General features: G+C 41.8%; 1 protein-coding gene across 1 annotated transcript in view; it reads left to right on the plus strand.

Moving 5' to 3' along the window:
- Window positions 1–528: 528 nt before the first annotated feature.
- The window catches only part of LOC124613533 (forkhead box protein L2-like), a 162,033-nt gene continuing 136,805 nt past the window's right edge, over window positions 529–25,756 (plus strand). The window contains exons 1-4 of the mRNA XM_047142243.1: window positions 529–678; window positions 785–913; window positions 1,058–1,492; window positions 1,778–2,000. Coding sequence (XP_046998199.1) covers window positions 529–678; window positions 785–913; window positions 1,058–1,492; window positions 1,778–2,000 — 937 coding nt within the window. The remainder of the gene's footprint in view (window positions 679–784; window positions 914–1,057; window positions 1,493–1,777; window positions 2,001–25,756) is intronic.

Consider the following 25,756-nt stretch of genomic DNA (forward strand, 5'->3'; position numbering starts at 1 on the left):
AATAAAGTAGTTTTTTTTAAAAAAAAAGATAATTAAGCACGCCAGTAATTTCAGTTGAAAAGAGGAGGGTGTGAAGCTGAGTGGTATCTGGATGAGGGTGAACCACGGTGATAGGGTAGCAATAGTAGCCGACAGCAGCCGGCAAGAACCAATTCATCACGAATTTTGAAAACATGTGACACGCGTCTACGTAGCAGCGCAAGGAAACGAACTTCTACGTCAATAGATACCGAACTAGTGTGTTAATTGGACATTGATAAAAGCTACAACCTCCCTCGAAGATTTCCTCCTTAGATAAAGAACAAACGTTGGGGTTCTAGAACAAATTCGTTTGTCCACGGAATAAGAGCCTGGAACGTTTTAACGGGTGACACTGGTAGGAGCTTGCTTCAGAGGGGAGAAGCCTGCTCCGAAAAAAAGAGAAGGTGTTATTTATCAATGTGGTTCCCGTCCTCATTCTGACGAGTGACTAAGAAAAGGAAGTGACGGTTCGGACGGGAGCCCGAGCGGCCGGCGTCGCCGTCCGCCATGCTAGCAGCGCGCGTCGGCGTCGCCGGACGCGGAGGGACGGCGAGGGGAGAGAGAGGCCACGCCCACCGCGGCGCTGGGCCCGCCTCCGCGTCCGCCCCCGCCACAAAAAGCGCGGGCAGCGCGCGCAGGGCCGGCGGCCGGCCGCCAGTTGTTTACTCGCCAGCCCAGCGAGATGATGAAGAGCGAGGACGCTCCGGCGCCCGCCGCCGACGCGCACGAGCCTCCGCCGCCGCCACAGCCGCAGCCGCAGCACCACGCGTCCGTGCTGCAGCAGACCATCAACATCCAGCAGCACCTGCACCACCTGCACCTGCACCAGCACCACAGCGTCATCCTCAGCGGCGCCGGCGCCGGCGCGCTCCCGGAGCTCGACCACCACGCCGCGCTCACCTCGCACCACCACCAGCAGCAGCTGCAACAGCAGCAGCAGCAGCAGCAGGCGCACCACCTGCAGCAGCAGCTGCACGTCGAGGCTCTGCAGCAGCAGCAACAACAACAGCAGCAGCAACAACAACAGCAACAGCAGCAACAGCAGCAGCAACAGCAGCAGCAGCAACAGCCGGCGACGCAGCAGCAGCAGCAGCAGACGCAGGACAAGGAGCAACAGCCGCCGGCGAAGAAGGGCAACCCCGGCGTGCGGCGGCAGGAGAAGCCGCCCTACTCGTACATCGCGCTGATCGTGATGGCCATCCAGAGCTCGCCCGCCAAACGGCTCACGCTCAGCGAGATCTACAGCTTCCTGCAGCAGCGTTTCCCCTTCTTCCGCGGCGCCTACCAGGGCTGGAAGAACTCGGTGCGCCACAACCTGTCGCTCAACGAGTGCTTCATCAAGCTGCCCAAGGGGCTGGGCCGGCAGGGCAAGGGCCACTACTGGACCATCGACCCCGCGTCCGAGTTCATGTTCGAGGAGGGCTCGTTCCGGCGGCGGCCGCGCGGCTTCCGGCGCAAGTGCCAGGCGCTGAAGCCGTCGGCGGCGGCGGTGGCGGTGGCGGCGCAGTACCACCACCAGCACGGGCACGCGCACGCCCACGCGCACGCCGCCGCCGCGGCCGCAGCCGCCGCCGCCGGCTTCTTCTCGCCCGCCGCCGCCTCGCACTACGACGCCGCCGCCGCCGCCGCGCCCGACTACCACGCGGCCGCCTGCGCCTACCCGCAGCACTACGGCTACGAGTACGCGGGCGGCGGCGCGGGCGGCGGCGGCGTGCTCACCTACCAGCAGCAGCAGCAACAGCAGCACCAGCAACAGCAGCAGCACCAGCAGCAGCAGCAGGCGTGCTCGGACCGCGAGGTGGCCGCCGCGTGGGCCATGCAGGGCGGCGTGTTCGCCACGAGCGACGGCAACGCCTACATGAAGCCGCCGCCGCTGAGCCCGCTGCCCGACCACCAGCCGCTGACGCCGCCCGCGCCGGGGCCCTCGCCGCACGACCCCTACGCCTCCTACCAGTACGCGCTGCAGGCCGCCGAGCACGGTAAGGGCTGCCGGTTGGAAACTGAAACAATTATCTGCCCAAGTCACGGTTTCATTTCACCCCACGACACGATTCGAAAACGTACGTCTGATCCTCAGAGGCACACAGTGGTATGCAAGTCTACTTCGTATTCTGTATGTAGCCAGTTTAATTATCCGCGTCATTGACTTTTTTCCTTCCTCTACGATGCATTTTGACCCCTACACTCTCATCAAATGTTCAAAGGTGTGTGAATTCCGAAGGGACCAAACTGCTGACGTCATCGGTCCCTAAGACTCTCATCCTGCATGCATTGACTTGCGTGTTTATATCGTCTCCTGGACATATCCAGCTGTCCACCTCACGTTTACAAATTTGTTGTTATTTGTGCCTTCTTAACATCGTATGACACTGACGTCATTCATTATAAACATCTGTCTACATATATAGGGTATTAGAAGAAAGTATTCCATATTTTAAGAAGTGGCACTTTGCAGCAAAACAAGATAAAAATGTCCAATAAACATGTCCTCTAAAATCGACGCCTTAAGAACTGGGAGACCTTCATCTTCGCTACTTCAAGCTCTATGTTATTATGGAACGACCTAAAGAAAGCAGTAAACACACGAGGACCATTCCATGGATAGAACATGCCATAAACTGCTGTTACTGTAAACCGTATTCACAGTCCTGACTGATGTAGTTCATGCTTGATAGAGCACGAGCCCATTTCCTCAAGCATTTAATAGCCAATGCATAGGTCGGGGAGTCCAGTACGTTGGCCAGCTCGCTCCTCGATTTTAATCCCACTGTTATATCGTTTTGGGGACACTCTAAATCTTTGGTGTCTGCAAATCACCACAGGTACGCGCCATCTGTGCCTGCCAGCGCTTCAGAGACGAACCTGAGGGTTCTCAGGGTGTACGTGATACCGAAATCATTCTGTCCGAAGCATGCCGCACTGTGAATTGACTGCATGCTGAGCATCTCCTCTGGATATGACTCACAAATGCAGGTGGTACGTAATAGCAAGGAAGCTCTGATGTTTCACCTAGAATAATGTGTTTGTATTTGTTTATGGCATTCTGTAGGTCCTTCTGTAATAGCAAAGGGCTTGTAGTAGAACAGATGTGTTTCGCACTAGCGAAGATGAATTTGTGCTCAGAGCTCTTAAGGTAAGGACTTTAGAGCCCATGTTTACTCGACATTTCTTGTTGTCGTCCACCTGTTGTCTCTCAAATTATGGAATATTTTTTCAAAACCATCCACATCGCGTGTTCAACATTATAGTCTGTAGCAGACAGTGCTATATATACTACTGTCACCAGTCCCCTTTCCTATTCCAGATGCGAGTGGATCGCGGGAAGATCGATTGCTGGTAACCCGCATGTGAGCTCTTATCTTTATAATTTTACCTCCATTATCTTTTCGTGCAATATACGCACAAGGAACCAATATGTTAGTTGACTAACACAGGAACGTACGCTATCGCAGTTTTAATATTAAACCACTCCATTCTGCTCAACGCCTCTTCTCTGCGTCTGGCACAGAAGACGGATAAGTGCTCTCGTAGCATGTTCGTGTTTACAAAAGCGAACTTCTGATGGAACACGCTTCTCGTCTTTTTCTCTGTAGTGTTCCCTCTATCAATCCAGTGTGGTACAGGGCCCACATTGGCCAGTAATATATAAACAATAGCAAAACTACTTAAATAATCTTCCAGCAAGAACAAGCTTGTAGGCTGTTCTATTTAGAGATTTGTTACTCTGAATGTCGACAAAATAGGTACATTCCAGAAATCATATAGTTGCGCAAACATAAAGCTTTACAACCTTGATTCTCAACACAAACAGGTAATACCTTTTGACTTCCAAGACACTATATTTTTGTACCTCTATGATCTCTAGAGAATATTTATTTTGAGTTTTATGTTTCGATATTCACTTGTAGAAATTTGAGTATACAGCGATCTGCAATGTGCTTCGTGCTGGAATATCTTGTAAATAATTTTGTTATCGTTTTCTGTATCGATTCAGTGCTGTACAATGATAACCAGTGAATCGTAACAAGTGATTTGTAGCAACGTCAAAAGTAAGACAAACGATTGGTGACAGCTAGAAGAAGGTCTAGAAGAAGAAATACACATGCAGACCGCTATGTCTGTATATCCTCATGCGAACGAGGCTATAAGCCCTCGAATTGAGTCGTGAAAGAAAATAAAAAGTTAGTGACACCGATAATCTGTCTTCAGTTTATCTTTTGGTACTTACCACTGCCTTAGCGTTACCACTCCCACAACGTTACTTCCTCCCATTCATACTGCTGTTTACACAGTATTTGTCAAGACTTTAGGGCCAAAATTATGGAGACGCTACTGAATATTCATTTATTTATTTAGATAATCGCTTTCGGGCCAATCGACGATCATCCCCAGTCCAAAACGAATATCGCAAAACGACATTTATGCAACAATCCGCGAATTAACTCCGGAACATGCTAGATTGTCAGAAATGTTACGCGGTTATCCACGTGACAACATGAGCATACGTCAGCGTCCTCATATAAATTAAGAAGTATCTTCATGATATGTTAAAATTTTTACGAAAACAATGGTGTTCTGTAATAAACCTAGGATGCTTCATGTGGCTTTCATTCCGAAACCGTGTAAATAAATCGTTCGTCATTGAAGATGGCCGTGGGTAGATAGTGATCTAGCGGCCAGCTGCATACAGCAAGCAAAAACACAACAGTGTCACGCTCGACGCTCAGACTAATGTATACATTGCACTTCTGTAGGCGCCTTCCACTGATTTCCCATACATCCGCACATTTTTGCTCTTGTCGTCGTTGTCGTCGTCGTCGTTGTTGTTATTGTTGTTGTTGTTGTTGTGTTCTACAGTCCGAGACTGGTTTGATTTAGCTTTCCTGTGCAAACGTCCTTATTCCAGCACAACTATAAAGGGGAAATCAAATGAAAACGAGACAGGTGGTAACGAAGAAAATGAACTCTTTATTATTTCAAAAGTAATGGCCATAACTGTTAATAAATTTATCTCACTGTGAGACAAAGTGGCCACTGCATTCATGAAAACTTGTTTGCGGTTGCCTACGGAACCATGATCGTACCCACGTGGGCACCTCTTTATCCGAAGCATATCGACGGCCACGAGGGACAGTAAGAAGTATGTGTAAGGGCTTCCCCGCCAAACTTCTGCAGCGTACTCGAAGCAATCTTGGCAACGTGTGGGCGGGTCTTACAGTCATTTGAACCTGCTTATTGTAATCATCCCTTGATCTCGCCCTACAATTCCCCCCCCCCCCCCCCCCACACACACACACACACATTTTCTTCCATTACTAAACTGACGATTCCTTCATGCCCCAGGATATTTGCCCTACGAACTGATCCCTTATTTTAGTTAAGTTGTGCCACCTTCTTTTTTCTACACCAGCCCGATTCAGTACTTTCTCATTAATTATCCCATCTACCCACCAAATATTCTGTATTCTTCTATAACACTACTTTTCAAATGCTTCTATTCTCTTCTTGCTGATATTGCTTCTCGTCCACGTTTTACTTCCGTACAAGACTACACTCCATACAGACATCTTCGGGAAGGCCTTCTTCTTTTACAGCTTGCTTAGTGTATGCATTGAATAACATCTGGGACAAGCTTCAATTTCATCTCACTCCCTTCTGAGCTATTGATTACCTTTCATGCCACTCAGATCTTGTAACTGCAATCATATCTCGTAACAATTCATGTGCGTTAATGTCACATATTATGTTTATGTAATTTTAATCTTTTATATGATTACTTTTTTATTTTTAACCTACAATGAAGACCTTTTCCAGTTATGTGAGATCGCTGACATTTGCACAAGTTGTCACGTGGTTGGACATATGACTTTTCTTATAACATTACTTGTATGTTTCTCGTAGTTTTCTATTGCATCCTCACCTTGTAGGGAAAATGCACTTTGCAACACTCATTAGTTTGCACCCAACCGAAATTATTTATCAAAATTAAAAAAAAACTACTAACACAGGTGGTCTTGTTTTTTCATTTTACTATCAGGGACCACGGTTTTACAAAGCAGTCATGTATTAAGTTGTGAGTATTCAGAGATGAGAAACCTGCAGTCGGAAATGAGTACTTCAGGTGTTACGAGGTCTTCAGTGAGCTTGAGACACGTGTTCGTAAACTAATGTGTATACGTTTCTGCATCGACTCTGGCGCAGCTACCTTGAGAAACAATAAACAATGGACTGTGACGTGTTTCCAGTGCGCATTTTTTTCCGAGGGATTCCACGCTGTCGTTCATGTATGAAATCGCGAAAAACACCACAGCAGAACCTGTTGACAGGTTCGTGGCTGCCTGTCTCATTGTGCTACAAACGCCAGGGACGTATGAAAGTACATGGCAGAAATGTGTGCCCAGTTGTATTCATGCACTAACACGCACCCGTCACTTTTAGAAGTTTCCATGATCTAAATTTTTGCTGTAAAGTGTAAGTTGGTCCATTAGTTCCCTATCTTAACGTTTTCATTTTAGCATCCTCTACAACCCGTAATTTTGACGCTGTAGGTATAGGACACTCTTTGTTTCCATCTTTACTCATGTGTGTTGTAGATTATTATGTATCCTTGGCGTCAGTGTTTCTTAAACTCACCGTATGTGGAAGAAGAGACACCGAGTGTGAAGTGTATTCTGTGGATACTTTATGTCTCATGTGTACTTCAGCACTGGCTATCAATGTCAGCACATTGGTTAGCCAATGACAATTGTTGTAATTACAGGAGTCGTCATATGTCCTCCCCGCTCTTTCAATAAGCAGACGCGAAACATTGTAGGCGCATTGTTTTCTTAATATTTGTTACGGTTGTAGGAAAACAGTTTACCTTCGACTTGGATTCCTGCTAGCGCCCTCTGTATGTTCCACAACCTTACGTGGGAAATTAGAAATACCAAGTTTATGTACGGAGAAAATGTATTACTTTTGAACCGGTTTACAAGTTCCCCATTTGAAGAGCTATCATGAACGTGATCGATGAAACTCGAATATGAGTGACTAACGATTGTAATTTTCTTTTATACTTAGAGTGGAATATTTATTTAATTAGCCTTATTTTGCCACTAAATTTTGTTGCTTTCATTACCAAAACACGTCCCACTGGTAATGGGAGGCATCATTAGAGGGTTTTTAATAATCAAGAGAAGTGAATACCCTAATTTTCAGCCAATATTTTCATTTTTACGTCAGTTCTGGAGCTGTAACAGTTAATAGCGGTATAGAAGTTCGATCTACTTACTTTTAAGCTATTTTGTGCGTCTTACTGTTATTAATATCCTGTTGTTTTGACTTGCTCTACCAGAGACTGTTTCGTTAGTGATTGTTTCTGTGGAAGAGGCCAGCACTATTCCGTTAGATATTCACCGCAAACGTGTGACAGTTCACCCGTTTTGGTGTTTGTTAAAGCATTCCTTTGGGTTTTGTAGAGCCTCTTGCTGTTGTCCTAAAGTCTTTTCTGATGGTGTTCGTTACATTTATGGTGACGTGCATTTGTTGCTTGGAGAACGCTGAACATTTTCTAGTGTGCCCACTTAATTGCAAGTTGGTTTACGGACATTAAAGACACACACTGTTGTTGCTTGATATGAGTGTGGAACTGACAGTAAGTACTTAGTGATTGTATCTGTCTTTCTGACATTTGACTTGCCAAATTAGCAATCACGAGAAAAATGATGTCGGTTATTTTATGTATATTAGACACTACAATTTTTCATTTTAAGTTTTTACCAATATACACATCTGATTCTTTTTAAGGTTCCGTATTAAATATGTCTCCCCCTCCCCATTATACACCGGCATTGTGGTATTGTTGACATTCGAAGTGGCAGCCGGTCTTGTACAGAAAATTATACGAACTATTCGTTTGTATGTCACCTGACAGTCATTATTCAGAAACCCAGTTTTTTTTTTTTATATCACAATATACTCTGTTGGGATAGCTCTAGTCGTCTTCATTTCATGCTTATCTCATCATCAAAGGGAATTATTTTGCTTCTTTCAATATAAGAGCCGAGACCATTATCATAAGTAATACAGAAATAGTAATGGACCCAGTACTAAGCATTGCGGCACGCCGGTGGTTATCTGGTCCAATAGGAAGAGCATTCCTTGTCATACCCAACTGAAGCTGATGCAATATAATGTTCTTTCTTTCCAATGAACTAACTGTGATGGAATGTGCTACTAATTACACCCCCATGCAAAAAAAAAATTAAGTTCCAGCATAAAGATTATGTGTTGTGCGAGGTTCAGTACCTCAGACAGATCACAAGGTGTACCAGGAGGAAAGTTGTTCGAAGGTGTCGGATATCATTAAGAGAAAACTTCACCCAAAATACGCTCTGTATTCAATAGCTAGCGAGACAACGCTGTCTCGAACACTGCGTCTTCGTTAAGCGGTACCTTCAGTATCTGTTATCTGGACTTACAACAGAGTGGAGCTACTGCACATTACGTAGCGGTTATATACGAGCCGTACTTCAGTAAAACACATTCTGGGTATCAGACCAACAGTGGCGGTAAAAATGGAAATGAGCGTATGGCGTCGTTGGCCGAGAGGCCCCTGCCACGCGGGATTAGCCGAGCGGTCTTAGGCGTTGCAGTCATGGACTGTGCAGCTGGTCCCGGCGGAGGTTCGAGTCCTCCCTCGGGCATGGGTGTGTGTGTTTGTCCTTGGGATAATTTAGGTTAAGTAGTGTGTAAACTTAGGGACTGATACCCTTAGCAGATAAGTCCCATGAGATTTCACACACATTTGAACATTTTTGGGAGGCCCCTGTTCGGGGAAGTTCGGCCGCCAAGAGCAAGTCTTATTTCATTCGACGCCACATCAAGCGACTTACGCGCCGGTGATGGGGATGAAATGATGATGAGGACAACACGACACCCAGTCCCTGAGCGGAGAAAAGCTCTAAGCTAGCCGGGAATCGAACACGCGCCCGCTTACATGGGAGGCGAGCACGTCACCACGCAACTAAGCAAGCGGACAATAGTGATGGTATTCTTGCTTTACTTCCAAAGTCGCTCGCCTGTTCTCCACTAGGATACTTACACACTATACACTCTGGCATAATTTAAAGAGCGTTGTTCGAAGTGCAGTATCTATAACGAACATAAAAATGCGTTGAAGATAGCGGTGCAGTTCTTCAACACGTACTATGAGGTAGAAAATGACAAGAAAACACAAGGTACGATCCGTTAATTTACTGCTGTATGTACTGACAGTTCTCTAACACTTTTAAAAAGCTGTATCTAGGAAATTGCTGAGATTAGAACGTACAGTTATGAGAGTTTTGAGTTTCAAAACCGTTCATAGAATCATCTGCTAAAGTATGTGCACTCGTATTTGTATTAACTTTTACACATATTTTTCGTGTTACGTTATATCCACGTGAACTGCAGACAAAACGTCGTAGTGATTTTGCAGGAAGTAAAAGGTACACCACCATCTACAGTATCATGATCGGTGTGGCACTGCAAAGATCAGACCACCCTCCTTCAGTCTTAAACAAGAATGTCTCAACTTTATGAAGCGTCTAACATTATTTCAACCGTTAGTTTGCTTCTCCAAACCAACGTCAGTTATAAATACAGCAGCATAATTAGACAGCAAACATAACCTACTGACCACCCGGATTACATATTTTTATACACCAGTGGTTCACAAAATGCCCAATTGGAACATAAGTTCTTCTGGAAGGGGAGCGACCGATAGGACTGGTGTCCATGATGGATGTCATGTGCTTCTGAAAACCGTATTTCTTTCCTACCGTGTGATAAATGGGTTTCTTCGTCAAAACATGACATTTTTGTTACAATCGACTCCTTAGAGTTCCTTCCCAACAATGAACCAGTAACGTTATTGTACATGTAAGGCCATGTGAAGTAAATAGAAGGTATATAATTTAAAAAATGAAAACTACATCTGTCTTTATAACAGCTGCTAATGGTTTCACCTGCGACTTTTACGAAAGATTTATGACTGCACACACTGTTAATAAGAGTATAATGTGCAAAAAAGCAACTGCATTTGCAAAATTTTAGACTGTTCAGAGGTGTTCAAATAGGATCATTTATTTTTGCGCTAAAGATTCGACAGCTGCGCCGTTTTCTTCCTATATGTCCTTCTCCTAGTAATGTTCAGAGACAGTATTCAAACTGCCAGGTGATGAATGTTGTTTTGGAGATGTTGCTGAAAATTCGTTAACGATAATGCGCAACTGGCATTTGCATGCTAATGAATGTATAACAAACTGGAGGACCAGTTCACGTCTCGTACACAAAATGGCCCCTCTTCCCCCCCCCCCCCCCCCCACCCCTCCCAACGGTACATCCATGGGAGTGACATCGGGAAAACATGGTGGCCACGGTACAGGCGCTATCTCTTCAATCTGACAATTGGGGAAAACATAATATAAAAGTTCTCTGGTATCAACGCCGAAATGTGGTGTGACTCCATCGCGCTTGAATAAAAGACGTTGCCTGACAGCTAGAGGGACGTTCGCCAACATTCCCGTAGTACTTCAAGGAGAGAGATGCGGTAATTTCGTCCACCGAGTGTCTGAGGCAGAGACTACGGCCCATTCAGAAGGTCGTTAACAATACTAGCCTATACATTTATGATAAATCATTGTTGGTGGTGGAGCACACGAACTGCATTAGGATTTTCTAACTCCTAGACAAGGCTGTTGTCGCTGTTGAAGATTCTTCCCTTGTGGAGGCAACCTGGTCAGTAAACACAATGCACGTTTAGAAGCCAGGGATGATTACATGTTGGTATCTAATACCACTGGCAGAATTCCACCCAGTGGCGAAAGTCATGAGCTGAAAGGTGTTGCATCTTCTGACACTTGACTGGGTGCATGTCCGTCTCGTGCAAGACGTTCCACACACTGAATTTGGAGATATTTAATACATTGGCTGTTAATCATGTGCGGTGCTGGGGTTGTCCTCAGTTCGGTGTTAACACAGCTTCCTCAAACCGAGCAGTTCGCATACAACGAGGTGTACCACTTCCCAGTTCCTTGGCTTCAAGGAATCCTGTTTCACGAAGACGGCTATCAAGTCTTTAGAATGTGACATGATTTGGTAACTCCTCCCTGAAAAACTAACTGCATACACACGCCTTGCTGTTCGAGTACTGTATCCCGCTTCTTCATAATTGATAGGTACGTCAACTAATTCAATAACAATGTAACCAGCCATCAAGAACCTGTGAACGCCGCTAGAAACTCCCATGTAAACGCAACATAACACGAACAGTAATAGTGTAATTATTTATTAGCGACGTGCATACTGCTAGCAGCAACGATAACTTACCCTTCCTAGCAGTAAGATGTAGTTGTGTTGCAAATCAGATTCCAATGTCAGCGTGTTGCATACGCAGGAGGGAAAACAATTGTGAACGCTACGTCAAACCCTTCAAGAACCGCAAGGGGGGGGGGGGGGGGGGTGAGGGGGGGCGGAAGCGATGCACCTGTGATATTTGTGTCATATAACAAAACTGTTTCTTTTTTATTTCTCTTAATAGCTGTACATATTTGTAAACATATTTTTTTCATACACTATATATCATTCGCAAACGAACATACGAAATCAGATCAAATAGTTCACATCTAAAGCAAATGTATGAGTCAACACAGGTCGAATGTTCCTTTGCAGCTCTATGTAGTTGCTAACACTGTCTGTAGCTATGAAATGTGCTTTAACCCTTTCAGACCCTCTAGCTACCATTGTGTATTTTAACTTTTACTTTGTCTTAGCTGCAACACAAATATTCTTTCCCGTGGAAAATGAGGTACACGTTTGTGAATGTTCAACCTTTCCATCACGTGAAAGTGTTGCCAACTGTTGGGCATCACTATGAAAATATCAACAAGTCAGTGTAGCAGTGCGCAGCAGCTCACGACCACCAGAATACACCGATGTGGTTGGTTCAGTACATTCCACTGTGCAATTTAATCTTGTTATTGTTATTTTGCATGGTAATTATTAAATGCTCATTTTACTATTTATTACAATAGACAAAATTTCATAATTAGTTATTTTAAACGTGTGTGAATTCCTAAAGTCATCGCTCCCTAGACTTACACACTACTTAAACTAACTTAACGCTAAGGACAACACTCACACCCATGCCCGAGGGAGGACTCGAACCTCCGGCGGGAGGGGCCGCACGATTAGTGACATGGCACCTCTAACCGCGCAGCCACTTCACGCGGCAGTTATTTTAATCTATAAAACGAAGTCAAGTGTGCAAAGTATGCTTTGAAAACGGGTACATATATTTGTATAGTTCTTTACCTAATGTCATTCAAAAGTCACATAAGAGCATTACTACATAAATAAAAATTTTCCTTCCTCCAGAAAAAAATTAGGTCTGAAAGGGTTAAAAAAGAGAGAGGATACTATTGTCAGAGATGCTGCATACAATTGCAGCATTTAAAGAGATAATCGAAAAATAAATAGTTCCACTGTGGGTGTATTTACAGCTACATCTACACATATACTCCACAAGTGACTAAACGGTACCTGATGAAGGATAGTTCGTTCCAGCTTTACTTACATCCTGGTCTACTGTAATCACGTATTGGGTGAGTTGAAAGTAACAATCTGTATGCTTCCGTACACACCTTAACCCCTCTTATCTTACTCACATGGTCCGTTCGCGACATATACGGTGTGTTATATAATCTTTGTGGTGCTCTAACTTTGCACGAAAGATTTCAGCAAGACGAGCGGCGCCTTTGATCCAAAGATACCTGTTCAACACTATTTTGCTTACATATGTTGTATACCAACCTGCCGCGTCTGTGAATCTCCTCGGCGAGCCCTTCTTGTACGCGCTCCCAGTAGCAACTGGAATAGATCAGATTCAAGTCTTATTGACGGTTACCACTCCCTGAATTGCTCCCTCAAGCCTCTCATCCATATTTCTTCTCTATTGCTGAATTCACGTCTTCGTACCATTTCATACTATTATTTTTGTAGTGTTATATCTGGATATATGGATTACGAGAAAGGCATCCGAACATACCACCACTCTGATAATCAAATGCTATCAATTTACTCCGCTCTTGATTCTTGTTTCAACTGAAGATGTACGAACACTCCAAACCCGTTATGGCAAAATTTGTTACCTTAAGTGACAACTTGCTGTATTTATGCAATGAACTAAAAGGAAATTATCATTCAATTTTCTATGATGTCGATGTATTACAAACAAATTTAATTATCTTACAAATTAGGAGAAAAGCTAATGATAAAATAAACGCTGTGTGTAAATCATCTCGTAGAGTAATTTGCTTCAAACACCCTAATGTTTTATATTCTCGAATTAGAGACGGTTTCGTGTAATCCTTTTAGGAAAACTGCAGCAGTGGTCTCCTCAAGAGGGCCGCATTCGAATTCTCCGCTAAGCCTCGTCCTGCCTGGCTTTGCTGATAATATCGGAGTCCACGGAACTCTAAACTTTCGCGTTCTCTTTCTCACAACATCTTTTCTTGGGGTATTTTCTCTGTACTTATGAACACAAAGCTATGATAACACTGATAAAAAAATGGCTCTGAGCACTACGGGACTTAACATCTGAGGTCATCAGTCCCCTAGAACTTAGAACTACTTAAACCTAACTAACCTACGGACATCACACACATCCATGCCTGAGGCAGGATTCGAACCTGCGACCGTAGCGGTCGTGCAGTTCCAGACTGAAGCTCCTAGAATCGCTCGGCCACTGCGGCCGGCGATAACACTAATAAGGCACTTACTAGTCTGTATACCTTTCTCTGCTCATTCCGTGGATGTCGGACGTTATTTACGAGTATCAGGTGTGAGATCTCATGATCTAGTTCTGCTACAAGTCCATTCTCTGCTCATGTACACGCTGAATTTTTGAAACTGAATATGTTCTCGGTGGGGTATATGACTGCTAACGTTACGTCGAAGGCGCTTAAGCTTCAGTAATAGTCTTCCATGAAAACTCTTAAACAAGTATGGATCAATGTTCCACAATAAAAACAGGTCAGCCTTCAAAACTAACCCATCTACGTTTAGTAAGTTACCATCAACAACTCATTTCTACGTGTTAACCATGTCTTGTAAAAAATTACTGTTGCACTTTTGTGTGCAGGAAATATTGACATTAGGGGAAGTACTCCGTATTATCTTTCTGCACGAGTACGTGCGATGTAACAAGTGTAGTTAATAAATATCAACTAAATCTGAGAATGTTGGCCATCACTGTCGTGTCACATAAGGACAAAAATAAAATAAAATTGATAAAAAGAAACAGGTTATAAAATGGTTACGTTCCAACCTTTTCAGTTTTATTAAAGAGCTTATACGTCAGTAATATATTTCCTTGTTTTTCTTTGCCTTTTAGGATTTCTTTAATCGCCCTTTGACTGATATACTCTTACCGACTACAAACGTAGCCTGTTCAAGTAACAAAACATTTTCGTACAGCAGATTAACGCCAGTTGTAGAATTTGAGGTCGCTTTTAGGAGAACGGTTAAAATATCCGTAGCAAGTTTCGAGAAGCGTATGATACTATCTGCTTCAAATAGTTGAAGTATACCCCCTAAATCAGCCGAAGGAAGAGAAGAGCTGTCATTCTGAAGTCTTCTATCAGTATTTTCCATCGGAATGTGATAAAACTATAGTTGAAGAGATGTTGGGAGGCGAGAATCGTAAAGGCGTGTGTGTAAGACAAACCTCTGGTCACATGGGATGCAGCCGTTATGCTGCGATGACTAAGATATCCGACAGTTTTTAGAACTTCAGTGTTAAGGTTGATGACCAGAATGACACTGTGATAACTTATGTTTCACGGTAAAGATTTTAGATAAGATCATTATCATGTGGCAGTACACATGCCAGTATCTAATAACAACAGGTCAGATCGTAAAATAATCTTATCATTTTGTTTTAAATAACTGCGATTTTTAGTAGACCAGATTCATATACAGGAATACATTTAATTGTATTACTTGCTTCTGTTGAAGTTTTCATCTACGATCCAAAAATGACGCTACTCAGACGGGTGAGGCATCTGTGAATCTACTGAATCACTTATTTATTAAACATATTTCCTTAAATAAAAAAAACAACTTGAGGCTGTAGTGCTGTGTTTCACATAAGTAATTGTTGTCTGTACCCGTTCTCAACCGACGTCCGCTTACTTCTGTAAAACGAATCTGTTAACCGAACTGTAAAGTTTTCAGTTTTAGCTTTCCGCAAGCCAGCTGGAAGTCATTAGACTAATATTCCACTGACAATGATACCGCCAGGAAGGCGACTTTCGTTTCAGTTAATTCTAAACGCGGATTGCATCCCGAGTTAACTTAATATGTACAGTTAACGACATCGCTCACCTAATTCCGACATTGTACAGTTGTTGTACTTGCGATCCTAAGTTTACGTTGGAATTTTTAAGTCTTCTGAAAGGCTCTTTACTGATGGTTTTGACAATAACCGAACGCTTGCTTTCCCCATGTCTGTGTACACTGAGATTTTTTCATTTTTAACATTAATTTCTTCGCGCATCACATTATTTCACGAATAATTGGACAATTTAACAAATGATATGAAGTGATGTCCTTTACCATCTTACCTTCGTAGCGTAACTTTATCTCCTCCCATGAAAATCGCTCAACGATTTCCAAATTCTTCTTTTATGCATTTGATGTCGATCATTAATCACTTCTCTAACCGTTTAATATGCTGTGTTTGCCTCCAGCAACGTTACATCTGTGATCAGACATACTACTGCCCTCGCTTAGCCGATGCTTATTGTCGGTAATTGGATGGCCGTATCCTATTCACAGCATAATGTTGTCCTTAACGGAGTTAGATCGCTTTCCTTAGGATAAACATCCATACTGAATCATACGGACGCATTAAACGTGGAACTCCACTTAGCGCAATATTTCATTTCGTAAATGGAATTCCCGGAAGGCACCAAACTAGCTTTCCATGTGGAGAACTGCCGGACCCTTATATATCCACAGGGAGGACATTGCGAGAGAACTCATTGGGATCCTTGAACCAGGAGTAAAGCGTGATTTATGATTTTTTCCGATGTCATAATTCCAACTACACTCCTTATAGCGTTGACCAAGACATACCAACTCAAGTATCTAAACTGTAGATTAAGATTTGGTGCCTCCTATGCTGGAACATATGTACAGAGGGAGAAAATATCACTTGCACTACATCATATCTCGAGCAGCCACTAAGAAGTCAGGCATCGGCTGAAGAGACAGTTAACGCTGAAGATATGAGCCAACGTGGAATCCTAACGACCGATTTATTTCAAGGATTTAGGTCCATAGGTAGGGAAGTGTGGTACAGTGAATGGCAGGCACAATCCAGGAGAGAAATACACTCTCCTTCGCAACTGCGTCGCGTGATTGACAAGCGCCTGTGTTGAAGGAGGTTCGGGATTATAATCACTCACCTCATGTTCAGTTATGGCTACTTAAACAAAACACCCTCGTAACATCAGTCTCCCTCCGTCTCTGTTATGTGAACGTATGGAGAAGCGATGAGTGAATGGCAGAGTGTGACTTCCCGTCGACATTCGGGTAAGTAGAGACGGAACATTAGCTGAAAATGACAAGGATTGGGAGGCTAGGATATTTGCCCTGACATTGTGGAATGAATCTGTTAAGCATTCACCATAAGCAGTTTTGGGAAACCAATCAAAGGAATCAGGTTGACCCATCCGCATAGACCCGCGCGCGCTAGCTCGCAACTTCCGGGATTCGGGGAGGCGCGCTGGCCCCCGGATCGAATCAGCCCAACGAATTAACAACAAGGCTCGGTGTGCCGGCCAGCCTGGATGTGGCTTTCGGGCGGTTTCCCACATAGTGCTACGTGAATACCGGGCTGGTACCCACGACATGCCTGCGTTAAACGATTCGCAAACATTTATAACACTTTCGCACACTTTCACGTGGGTTAGCGTTATACGCAGACTGTCGGCAACACAAAATTCGTTCACGGGGGAGAAAATGTGCCGACGGGAAAGGGATCCGATCGCCCTCTACCACTAACATTGCCAAATACGAAAATTAACAAGGCGACCATGTTCAGGTACGGGGAAAATACATGAAAAAGAAGAAGAAAAGCAACAAATAAATCAGGTTACCTGAATGACATTGAATCTATCTTTTCTTGAATTCGAGACCAACTTATATATATTCATGCAAACTTTATCATATAATGTATGCCTCAATATAGTTGACCCCGTAAAAGACAGAGAAATCAAGAGGTACAAAGAAAGAAAGGAAAAAAACAACAGGAACCCTCTGCATTCTTAGCAATGATACGCAAAATGCGTGCGTTGGGCCTTGAATTGTTGTAGAATTCTGTCAGAGATCGTTAACTCTCCTCGAATTTACAGAACGTTAAAAAAAAGTAGGTTTGGAGGTTTCTTCTTCTGTGTGTGTTAACAGTCTTCTGACTGGTTTGAACACCCACCAACTGTTTCCTCTCTCGGGCTAACGTCTTCATCCCAATGTAGCTGTCGTTAATTCACTTCCATAAAAAGCCGTGTTCTAGTATACTATCAGAAATACCTCTCTCAAATAAAGGCCTTTGTTTAGTAGTAGTAAGTTTCTTCAGCGATGAATCTTCTCCTTTCCTATGCTAAATTTGCTTCTTAAGTCTTCTTTCGTTTACCTATCATACGTCTTTTCGTTTCCCAGGTAGCAGAATTCTTTCACTTCGTCTGGTACATGGCCACCAATTTTGATGCTATGTTTGCCGTTAACTTCATTTCTACTACTCAAAATTTTCGTCTTTCTTTTCATAACTGTCATATCATATTCTGCGATTACTCGACTGTTCAGTTCGTTCAACAGCACCTGAAATTCTTCGTTATTTTTGTTGAGGATAGCAGCACATCAGGGGTCATTATCATTGATATTCTTTCACCCTGAAGTGTAATCCAGACTTTCGTTTATACCTTACTACGTTTTCCATGTACAGGTCGAAAAGTAGAAATGAAGAACTGCATCCCTGCCTTACATTCTTTTCAATTCGAAGAGGCGTCTTTTGGCCTTCCATTCTTATCATTCGCTCTTTGTTCTTGTACACATTGTGTATTACCTCTGTTCTCACCGAGCGAGGTGGCACAGTGGTCAGCACACTGGATTCGAATCCGGGAGGACGACGGTTCAATCCCGCGTCCGGCCATCCTGATTAGGTTTTCCGTGATTTCCCTAAATCGCTCCAGGCAAATTGCGGGGTGGTTCCTTTGAAAGAGCACAGCCGACTTCCTTCCCCGTCCTTCCATAATCCGATGAGGCCGATGACCTCGCTGTTTGGTCTCTTTCCCCAAAACAACCCAACCCAATTCCACCCCTGTTTTCCTACACTGGATGTTACAGTTAGTCCTCTGAATTCAGAGACACTCAGTCATTTGACGTAACAATAAGAAATTCTGGAAAAGGTGTGTTTTAGACTAGCCATATTGACGTCTGAAGAACTTCCGTAATTCACTCCAAGCAATAGCCACGTTATCGACTAGTGGATAAAAGGAAGTGAACTACTAATACTATCTTCCCTCACTGCTAATCACATTATCTGGAACGCAACAGTCTTCGAAACTGCTCGATTATGTATGACTAGCTACAATACGGAACTACATAATCTTGCCAGAAAAAGATCGATTATCTTGTAATTATAGTAAATAGAAAAGTGTAAGGGATTCCGAATTAATAAAATCTTCATTTATAAAATGAATCAACAAAGCTGCGGCTATAAAGCAACATTATGTGTAAAACTTACAAAGTAGACACACAACATTAATTTTCTACAACTTATGTTTATGGCAGGACGTCGAAATAAAAAATGTGATCATAAGGAAAGAACTCCGAAATTACCTTGCATATGTTTATTTGAGTATTATATGTCCGTTTGGAAGAGCAAAATACTGACACTGCCTTTGTCCTATTGTTCATACTGTATATCAGAACACTTAACATATTTTCAAGCCCCGATTTTTTTCTTTTCCATTCTAAAATAACCAAAGAAGAACACTGAGTGCAGTCCTCTGCTACTTGTGTGTCGTACTGTCTGACTTTGAATTGCATGCGGGAATAATATGAGATATAATACCAAGGAAATTTTTAAATAATCGTAGCAACTAATAGCTTTAAACATAGGCTCGCTACTAATTACTACGATGACTTTCGTCTACAACTACGACGATTCCAAGTTACGACTATCAACAATAATTTATACTGCAGTACAAGAAAGTGATAAAGGAAGTACATGTAACAAATGAGAAAGTTTATGGAAGTTACTCGAAGAAGAGGCGTGAAACGTAATGATCAGTTAGCCACAGCTGCAGACAGCTAAAGTACCAATTTAGATCTGTTAGTGATACACTGGGAAGCTGTACAACGTGCATCAGTGACACAACGTCGCGAAAATTTAGCTTGTGAGACCGGTGCCTCCATTGAAATAAAAAGGTGCTAAAAGGTGGCGATCACAGGCCGTTGCAAGATTACATCACTCGTGCGAGACAAAAAGAAGGAATACCAATTAGGAAGTAATAAGACGATGGTAACAATCGTTCAGTAATAATGGTTATTGTTTTATCTGAATACATTCTAGTACTACACATACTCGCTCCCGTAGTAGATGCGATGGAAATTGCTTACTAACTCCAAGATCGAAGAGACTAAATTTTGGCGCAGTGCATTCGCTAACGCAAGGAGAAGAAATTTAAAAACATCCTGTAACTTAAAAACACATCCTTGCACGTACTTCAGTCAACTCATAGTGTGTAATCTGACTCAAACACTTGGATACTAATCTGTTTGTTGGCAGAAAAGTTCGGTAAACATACTGGGCTAGTCTGGATGTATGTGCTCTACTATTATGCAATAACGTCATTGCGATACAAAGATATAAAAGATCTGGAGAAGTAGTGTTTCACCCTACAATAAAGTATTACGGGTCTAGTTGCCGCAGTTAACAGGAATGCTCACAGTGGAGTTGTTTGTACGTATTACTTACGAGCACGTTTTCTAAATTCCTGCCCTGTTATGAGCTTAGGAAGAAGAAAGAAACTGAGAAGCACTTTAAGTGTAGTCTGAAACATTACAGGTTTTAAGTAATTCGTTGATTTTGTGCCATATGGACAGGGCGTTTCTTTGGTATCTCCAGTAACAGTGAGCGTTAGACGTTACATCGTTAAGGCCACTCAAGATTCAATCCTGCAATGTGTGTTCGGTGCTAATCCACGATGAGTACACAATGCTTGGCTCAACAGACATGATATGGTTCTCCGACTGGTGTAATGTTATAGAAGCTGCCTGATTAACTCAAGTCAGGTAACATTTATGATGAAAATTGAGATATGAACTCTATATTTTAACACAATACTTTGGCAACAACTGTACGCCGCGGAGACTATATATTCTCCTTCTTATTTCTCTTCACTTAATGTATTAGCCAAATTGCCTGTCACGGTGCTCCATTTCTTGTATGGTCTTCCCACCTTTCTTGTTTCAGCGTAACTTAAGAGCCTTTACCGGGAATCTTTCTCCAACTATAGGGTCCATATGTTTTTTTTTTCATTTTCTCCTTTTTTTCTTTTTCTTCGTTTAAGTTACATATTCTTAAATCTTTTCTTTTATCTTCATTTCTTTATCCGACCTTCCCTTGTACATCCTTCCGCTATTCCTAGAAATCTCATTTCTTGAGATTGTATTCCACTTTCTTGGTGTCTTGTTGTTGCCCATGCTTCACTCTCATAAGTAAGGCCTGGTGCTGCTATCGTTTTATAAAATTTCAGTTGGTCTTCTTTCCCAGCTTTATTCCGCAAAGTTTTTACTACAGAAGCAAATTTATGTTTTGGTCCACGTCATGTTTGTATTGGAAAGTAATGCAGCATGCTAAACATTTAAAATGTTTTACTCTCCAAGATTTTATTATTGAAGACTGTCTTAGATCTTACTAATAGTCCGCCCTGAAATGCCATCACTTTCGTTTTATGTACCGACAATGTGAGGTTGTAACCTGAGGCTATCTGGTACAAGTTACAGACTCCCTTTGTAGGTCGTCCTCATTCCCTGTAATCAGCGTTAAGTTACCTGTAAATAAAATTATATTTCGTCTAGTGCCACAATCTAAAGTAACTCTATTTATGCTCAACATTTTCCATTTGCTGATAATTTCATCTATATGTGTATATTTAAGATTGTTGAAGAAATACAGCATCCTTGTCATACCTCCTTTATTGTGCTCATTGACCTTGTTATATTTCCCATCTCTACAACAATTTCGGTGTTTCTGTATAGACTGTTAATAACATTTATGAGGTATGATGTATAACCTAGTTCAGCCACGACATTCCATAACATTTCTCCATTCACATTATTAAATGATTTCTCAAAAAAAAATGGGTTTTCCTACTGAGCTATAACTTGTTGCAGTGTAAAAACATTGTCAATATTTCATTGTCGTTTTCTAAAATATGATTGTTCTTCAGACATTAACTTCTCCATGACATTTTTAAGATTTACATCCAGGATCTTGGCGTATATTTTATAGGCTGAACCCAGGAGGCTTATATCTCGATAGTTACTACATTTATTTTTATCGTCCTCTTTAAAGATAGATATTATTTTGGCCCTCACTAAGTCTTTTCGCACTTTCTTATTTCTCCAACATTGAATAAATATATGAAGAAGGCTTATATTTGGGAATAACCCTCCATATTTCCACAGTTCCACATTAATAACATCTAAACCAGTGCCTTTTCTATTTTTTTTTTAATACCACAGTTTTTGTATGTATATAATTTCTCTTCTCTTTATATTCATTATACCCTACAATAGTGGGCCTATTTATATAGGTCTTGAAAGCTTATTGTTTTTCTTTAATTGCCCCGTCCGTCTCTGGCGTCCAAATCCTTATTCTTCTATGTTTCCTGTATTTGCTTTTTTTCCCTAGTAACTTAATAGCTATGTTTGATACAGCTGTGTTTTTAACTTTTTCCATTCTTCTTCGAAGTCTTCTACCGTTTCCAAATTTGCTAACGTTTTTGTCATCAGCATTTAGTACAGATCTCTTATTGTGCTATCTTCTACAAGGTAAACTTTAAGAACATGAGCTTCCTTTTGATCCATAGGTGGCTTCTTCGTTTTTTTTCCATTTTGCATAGACGTCAATTATTGACATCAATAAGAAATGATCTAATCCAATATTCACTCCCCAATAAACTCTTGTATCTCTAACATGTGCAGGAAATCCCTAATTTATTATTGGATAATCTATATATAGCTATATCCGCTTGCTGAACAGGTAAATATGTGCATGCCTTTTTTCATAAAGAAACTATTGGAAATTTTTAAGTGATTAAAGGTAGCAAAATCTCTGAATTTTTCCTTTTTCATTACATACGTTTCCTCCAAATGTACCTACTATTTTTGCAGCTGGTATATTTTTAATTCTGGCATTCAGATCTCCCATAAGAACTGATTTTTATTTTATCCGTTTAAGATCACTTACGAGTTTTTGTAAAAGGCCTTGGATTCGTCAATTTTTTCCTTCTTCTGGGGCACAAGTTGCTATTATTCTTAGGAGTCATTTTGGACCTTTAATTCCTGCTAGTACAATTCATTCATTTACATGTTCATAGTCCCGTATTTTATGTTCGCTTTTTTATGAATGTAGTTGGCAACACCTTTACTTGGTCTTTGTTCCTGCTTTACTCCACTGTAGACCATAATATACTCGTCTACATATTTGGTTCCAGATGTTTTCTTCTTTGTTTCTGTAATCGCTACAAAATCTATTTCCTTTTCTTTCAAATGTTTAGCTTACTTAAAAGCCAGTCCCCTAACGTTCGAGATGGTAGCTTTCAAAGCTTCATTAAACTATTTCCTCTTGTTACTATTTCTAACTCATGTCGTATCCCGCCAATCCGTCCTGTTTCCGAGGCTATACTGAGTAATGCACGTACATTTATTGAGCCCCTGAATGGAGTACCTGGACATTGCAGGCAAGACTGATGATGGGACTGCCATCTCTGAACTTTGCCAGTCACAGCTCGTAACTCACGTAAGTGAGTAAGTTACAGCATTTCCTCTGTACGCGACGTTTTGGTTATACCGCTAATACTCGGTCGTCAGAGCGTCGTCTGTTTGGCAGCCATACTATTTTCTACATCAGATCGTCGTATTTCCTACGTTCTGTGTAAATCAAGGTCTTACCGATGGTAACAATCTGTGTAACCTTTATTACAAACATTTGCGTAGTCTCAAATAAATTTCTGGACCCTATATTTATTCATGTGTGTAGTACGAAAGAAGAAAAACCACGACAGCAAATGTTTCCTCCTTCCTCTCTATAATGTAGATACACGTAATATCTTGGGCAAAATCTTCTCACTCCTGAATCTGTGCTTTCTTACATTTACTATTTCAAATAATGAAACGTTCATCACCATATTAAAACCATTTAAATTTTTTGCAGAATTATTTTTATTGGTGAGAACCTCTAAAAGACAAATGATAAAATTTCCTGGAAAGTGTAAAGATTTGTCCTAACTTATATACATATGAATAACGATACACTATTCGCATCGTTGCATCATTTCCATCCTGCGATTTCTCAAAGCTTACTGTAAGTCCGTCAATTTCTTATGATCATTCTTGTTCTGCTTTTTCTTCAGATCGGAAGGTTGTTAATAACGAATATTTGGCTATCCAAACGGAAGCCGAGCATAACGAAAACAGCTAAATAGTGCGCTGATTAGAGCCTTCCTGGCAGATTATAACTGTGTGCCAGACCTGGAATCGAACCTGGCATCTTTCCCTTTCCCATGTTAGAGTCCCGGTCCGAAACTAAAATTTAATCTACCAGGAAGTTCCAGCTAAATAGTTGACAGAATTTCATCTAATGTGTAATAAACTCCTCGCTCGCTAACCATTTCAAAGTAAGAAACACACGACTTCATAAAGCTTGCTCGATGATTCAACCAGAGTTGTTAACAGTTAAAAATACCATATTATTAATTAATTAATGTAATGTCTAATTTTATGTTTCATAATCCGGAAAAAAGTATTACGTAATCAATGAATTCTCTCAGTAAAAAAAAGAAAAAGTTATGAAGAACAAACACTCCAAGTTCGCTCCCTATAGTACGGGACAGAGAAAGAAAGATAAAAAGATTCGTAAACGCAAACTTCGAAATACATAAAATTATTTTTCGATACATCACCTGCTAGAAAGATTTCTCACACGTATTTTTAGTTATATCCAGAAAGTATACACCATTACGTGTAACTATCCTAATTTCAAATGAATGGGAAGGACAGCATCTGAGAAGTGCAATTTACTATCGTTCTTCGTCGCTCCTGTAAATTCTATTGGTTCCCGAAAGTACGCCAGCCAATATCTTATATCGACTATGGTTTTTTCTGCTTCTTGTGGAGTATAGGGCTGGTTCAATTTAACGACGCTTCCTGTTTTCACTCGTCTACGTCGTTTGTTTTGACTGATCCCTCATAACAGGTTGTCTATTATTGCAAGGAAGATGCTGAACCGACCACTGTTCTGCAAATGGACAGGCACAATACAGCAGTTTCCACGAGGGAGTGTTTTGACTCCAATGTTTTTCTAGGCATAGAACCAAACAATTATCTATCAGTGTCGGATTAAACTGCGAAATAGACGTCAAATAAAATATGTTTAGACGTATATCCAACATAATTAGTACATTCTGCGAAATTTTCCGTAACCTCACAAACATTTTTTCCTGTTTTTGCTCCGTTTACCGAATTTATCGTATGAAGGTGTACCGCAGATGGATGTCATATTGTCTGGCGCACATTTCTATTTTCTGTAATGTAAGCTTTTTCATTTAAAGTGATAGTTTGACTTCTCAGTTAGAGAAGCATCCAACGAAGTGCTTTCATATTACAACGAAAACTCCGATTTAGTGTGAAAGGTTCATTCTGGGAAAGCATTGACACTTTGCAGTAGTGTAGCCGCATGTTAGCCGCGCATATGATACGCCAGTGGCAGTGGATGTTAGGCAAGTTCCGCGCACAAGTGTTGGGCTATATGCCTATCAGTCAGGAGTGGATCCCATTCCAAGCAACTTCAAGTGTGTATTTCCAACGTTGTCACCACGCTTGGTGTTGATAACACTCTAAACAGACAAGCATTGCTACGTTAGGTCTGATATGAACCCTCTTTGTATGATGCAGGGTACACCCCGAGGTTGGTGCTTCTGTAATCTGAACCGCAAACGGAAGGTAAACTATGATTCACACGTTGAGGAAGGTCAACATCTACGAGAGCGTGCTCAAAAATAATGCCTCCGAATTTTTTAATGTGAAAACCACCAAATCTTTTCCAATAAAATAACCGATATCAACATCTTACATATTTATTCTTCATGTCTACATATATGCAGCCTTCTGCCGCTTCAGGGCGCCGAGCTGTAACGTGTAACATGGCGGCGTGTAACGTAACTATGTCGGTGCGTGAGAAACAGCGTGCTGTAATCAATTTTCGAATCCGACAGGTTCGTCCAGACATGGAGCATCTTCTCCTTTACAATGGTAGTGCCAGACCACAAACGAGCACTGCGACATCTGCAACAATCCAACGCCTCGGTTTCTCTGTCAACGATCATCTTCCATACAGTACCGAATTGGTCACATCCGATTT

Source organism: Schistocerca americana, chromosome 4, assembly GCF_021461395.2.
Source record: "Schistocerca americana isolate TAMUIC-IGC-003095 chromosome 4, iqSchAmer2.1, whole genome shotgun sequence".
Lineage (NCBI taxonomy): Eukaryota > Metazoa > Arthropoda > Insecta > Orthoptera > Acrididae > Schistocerca > Schistocerca americana.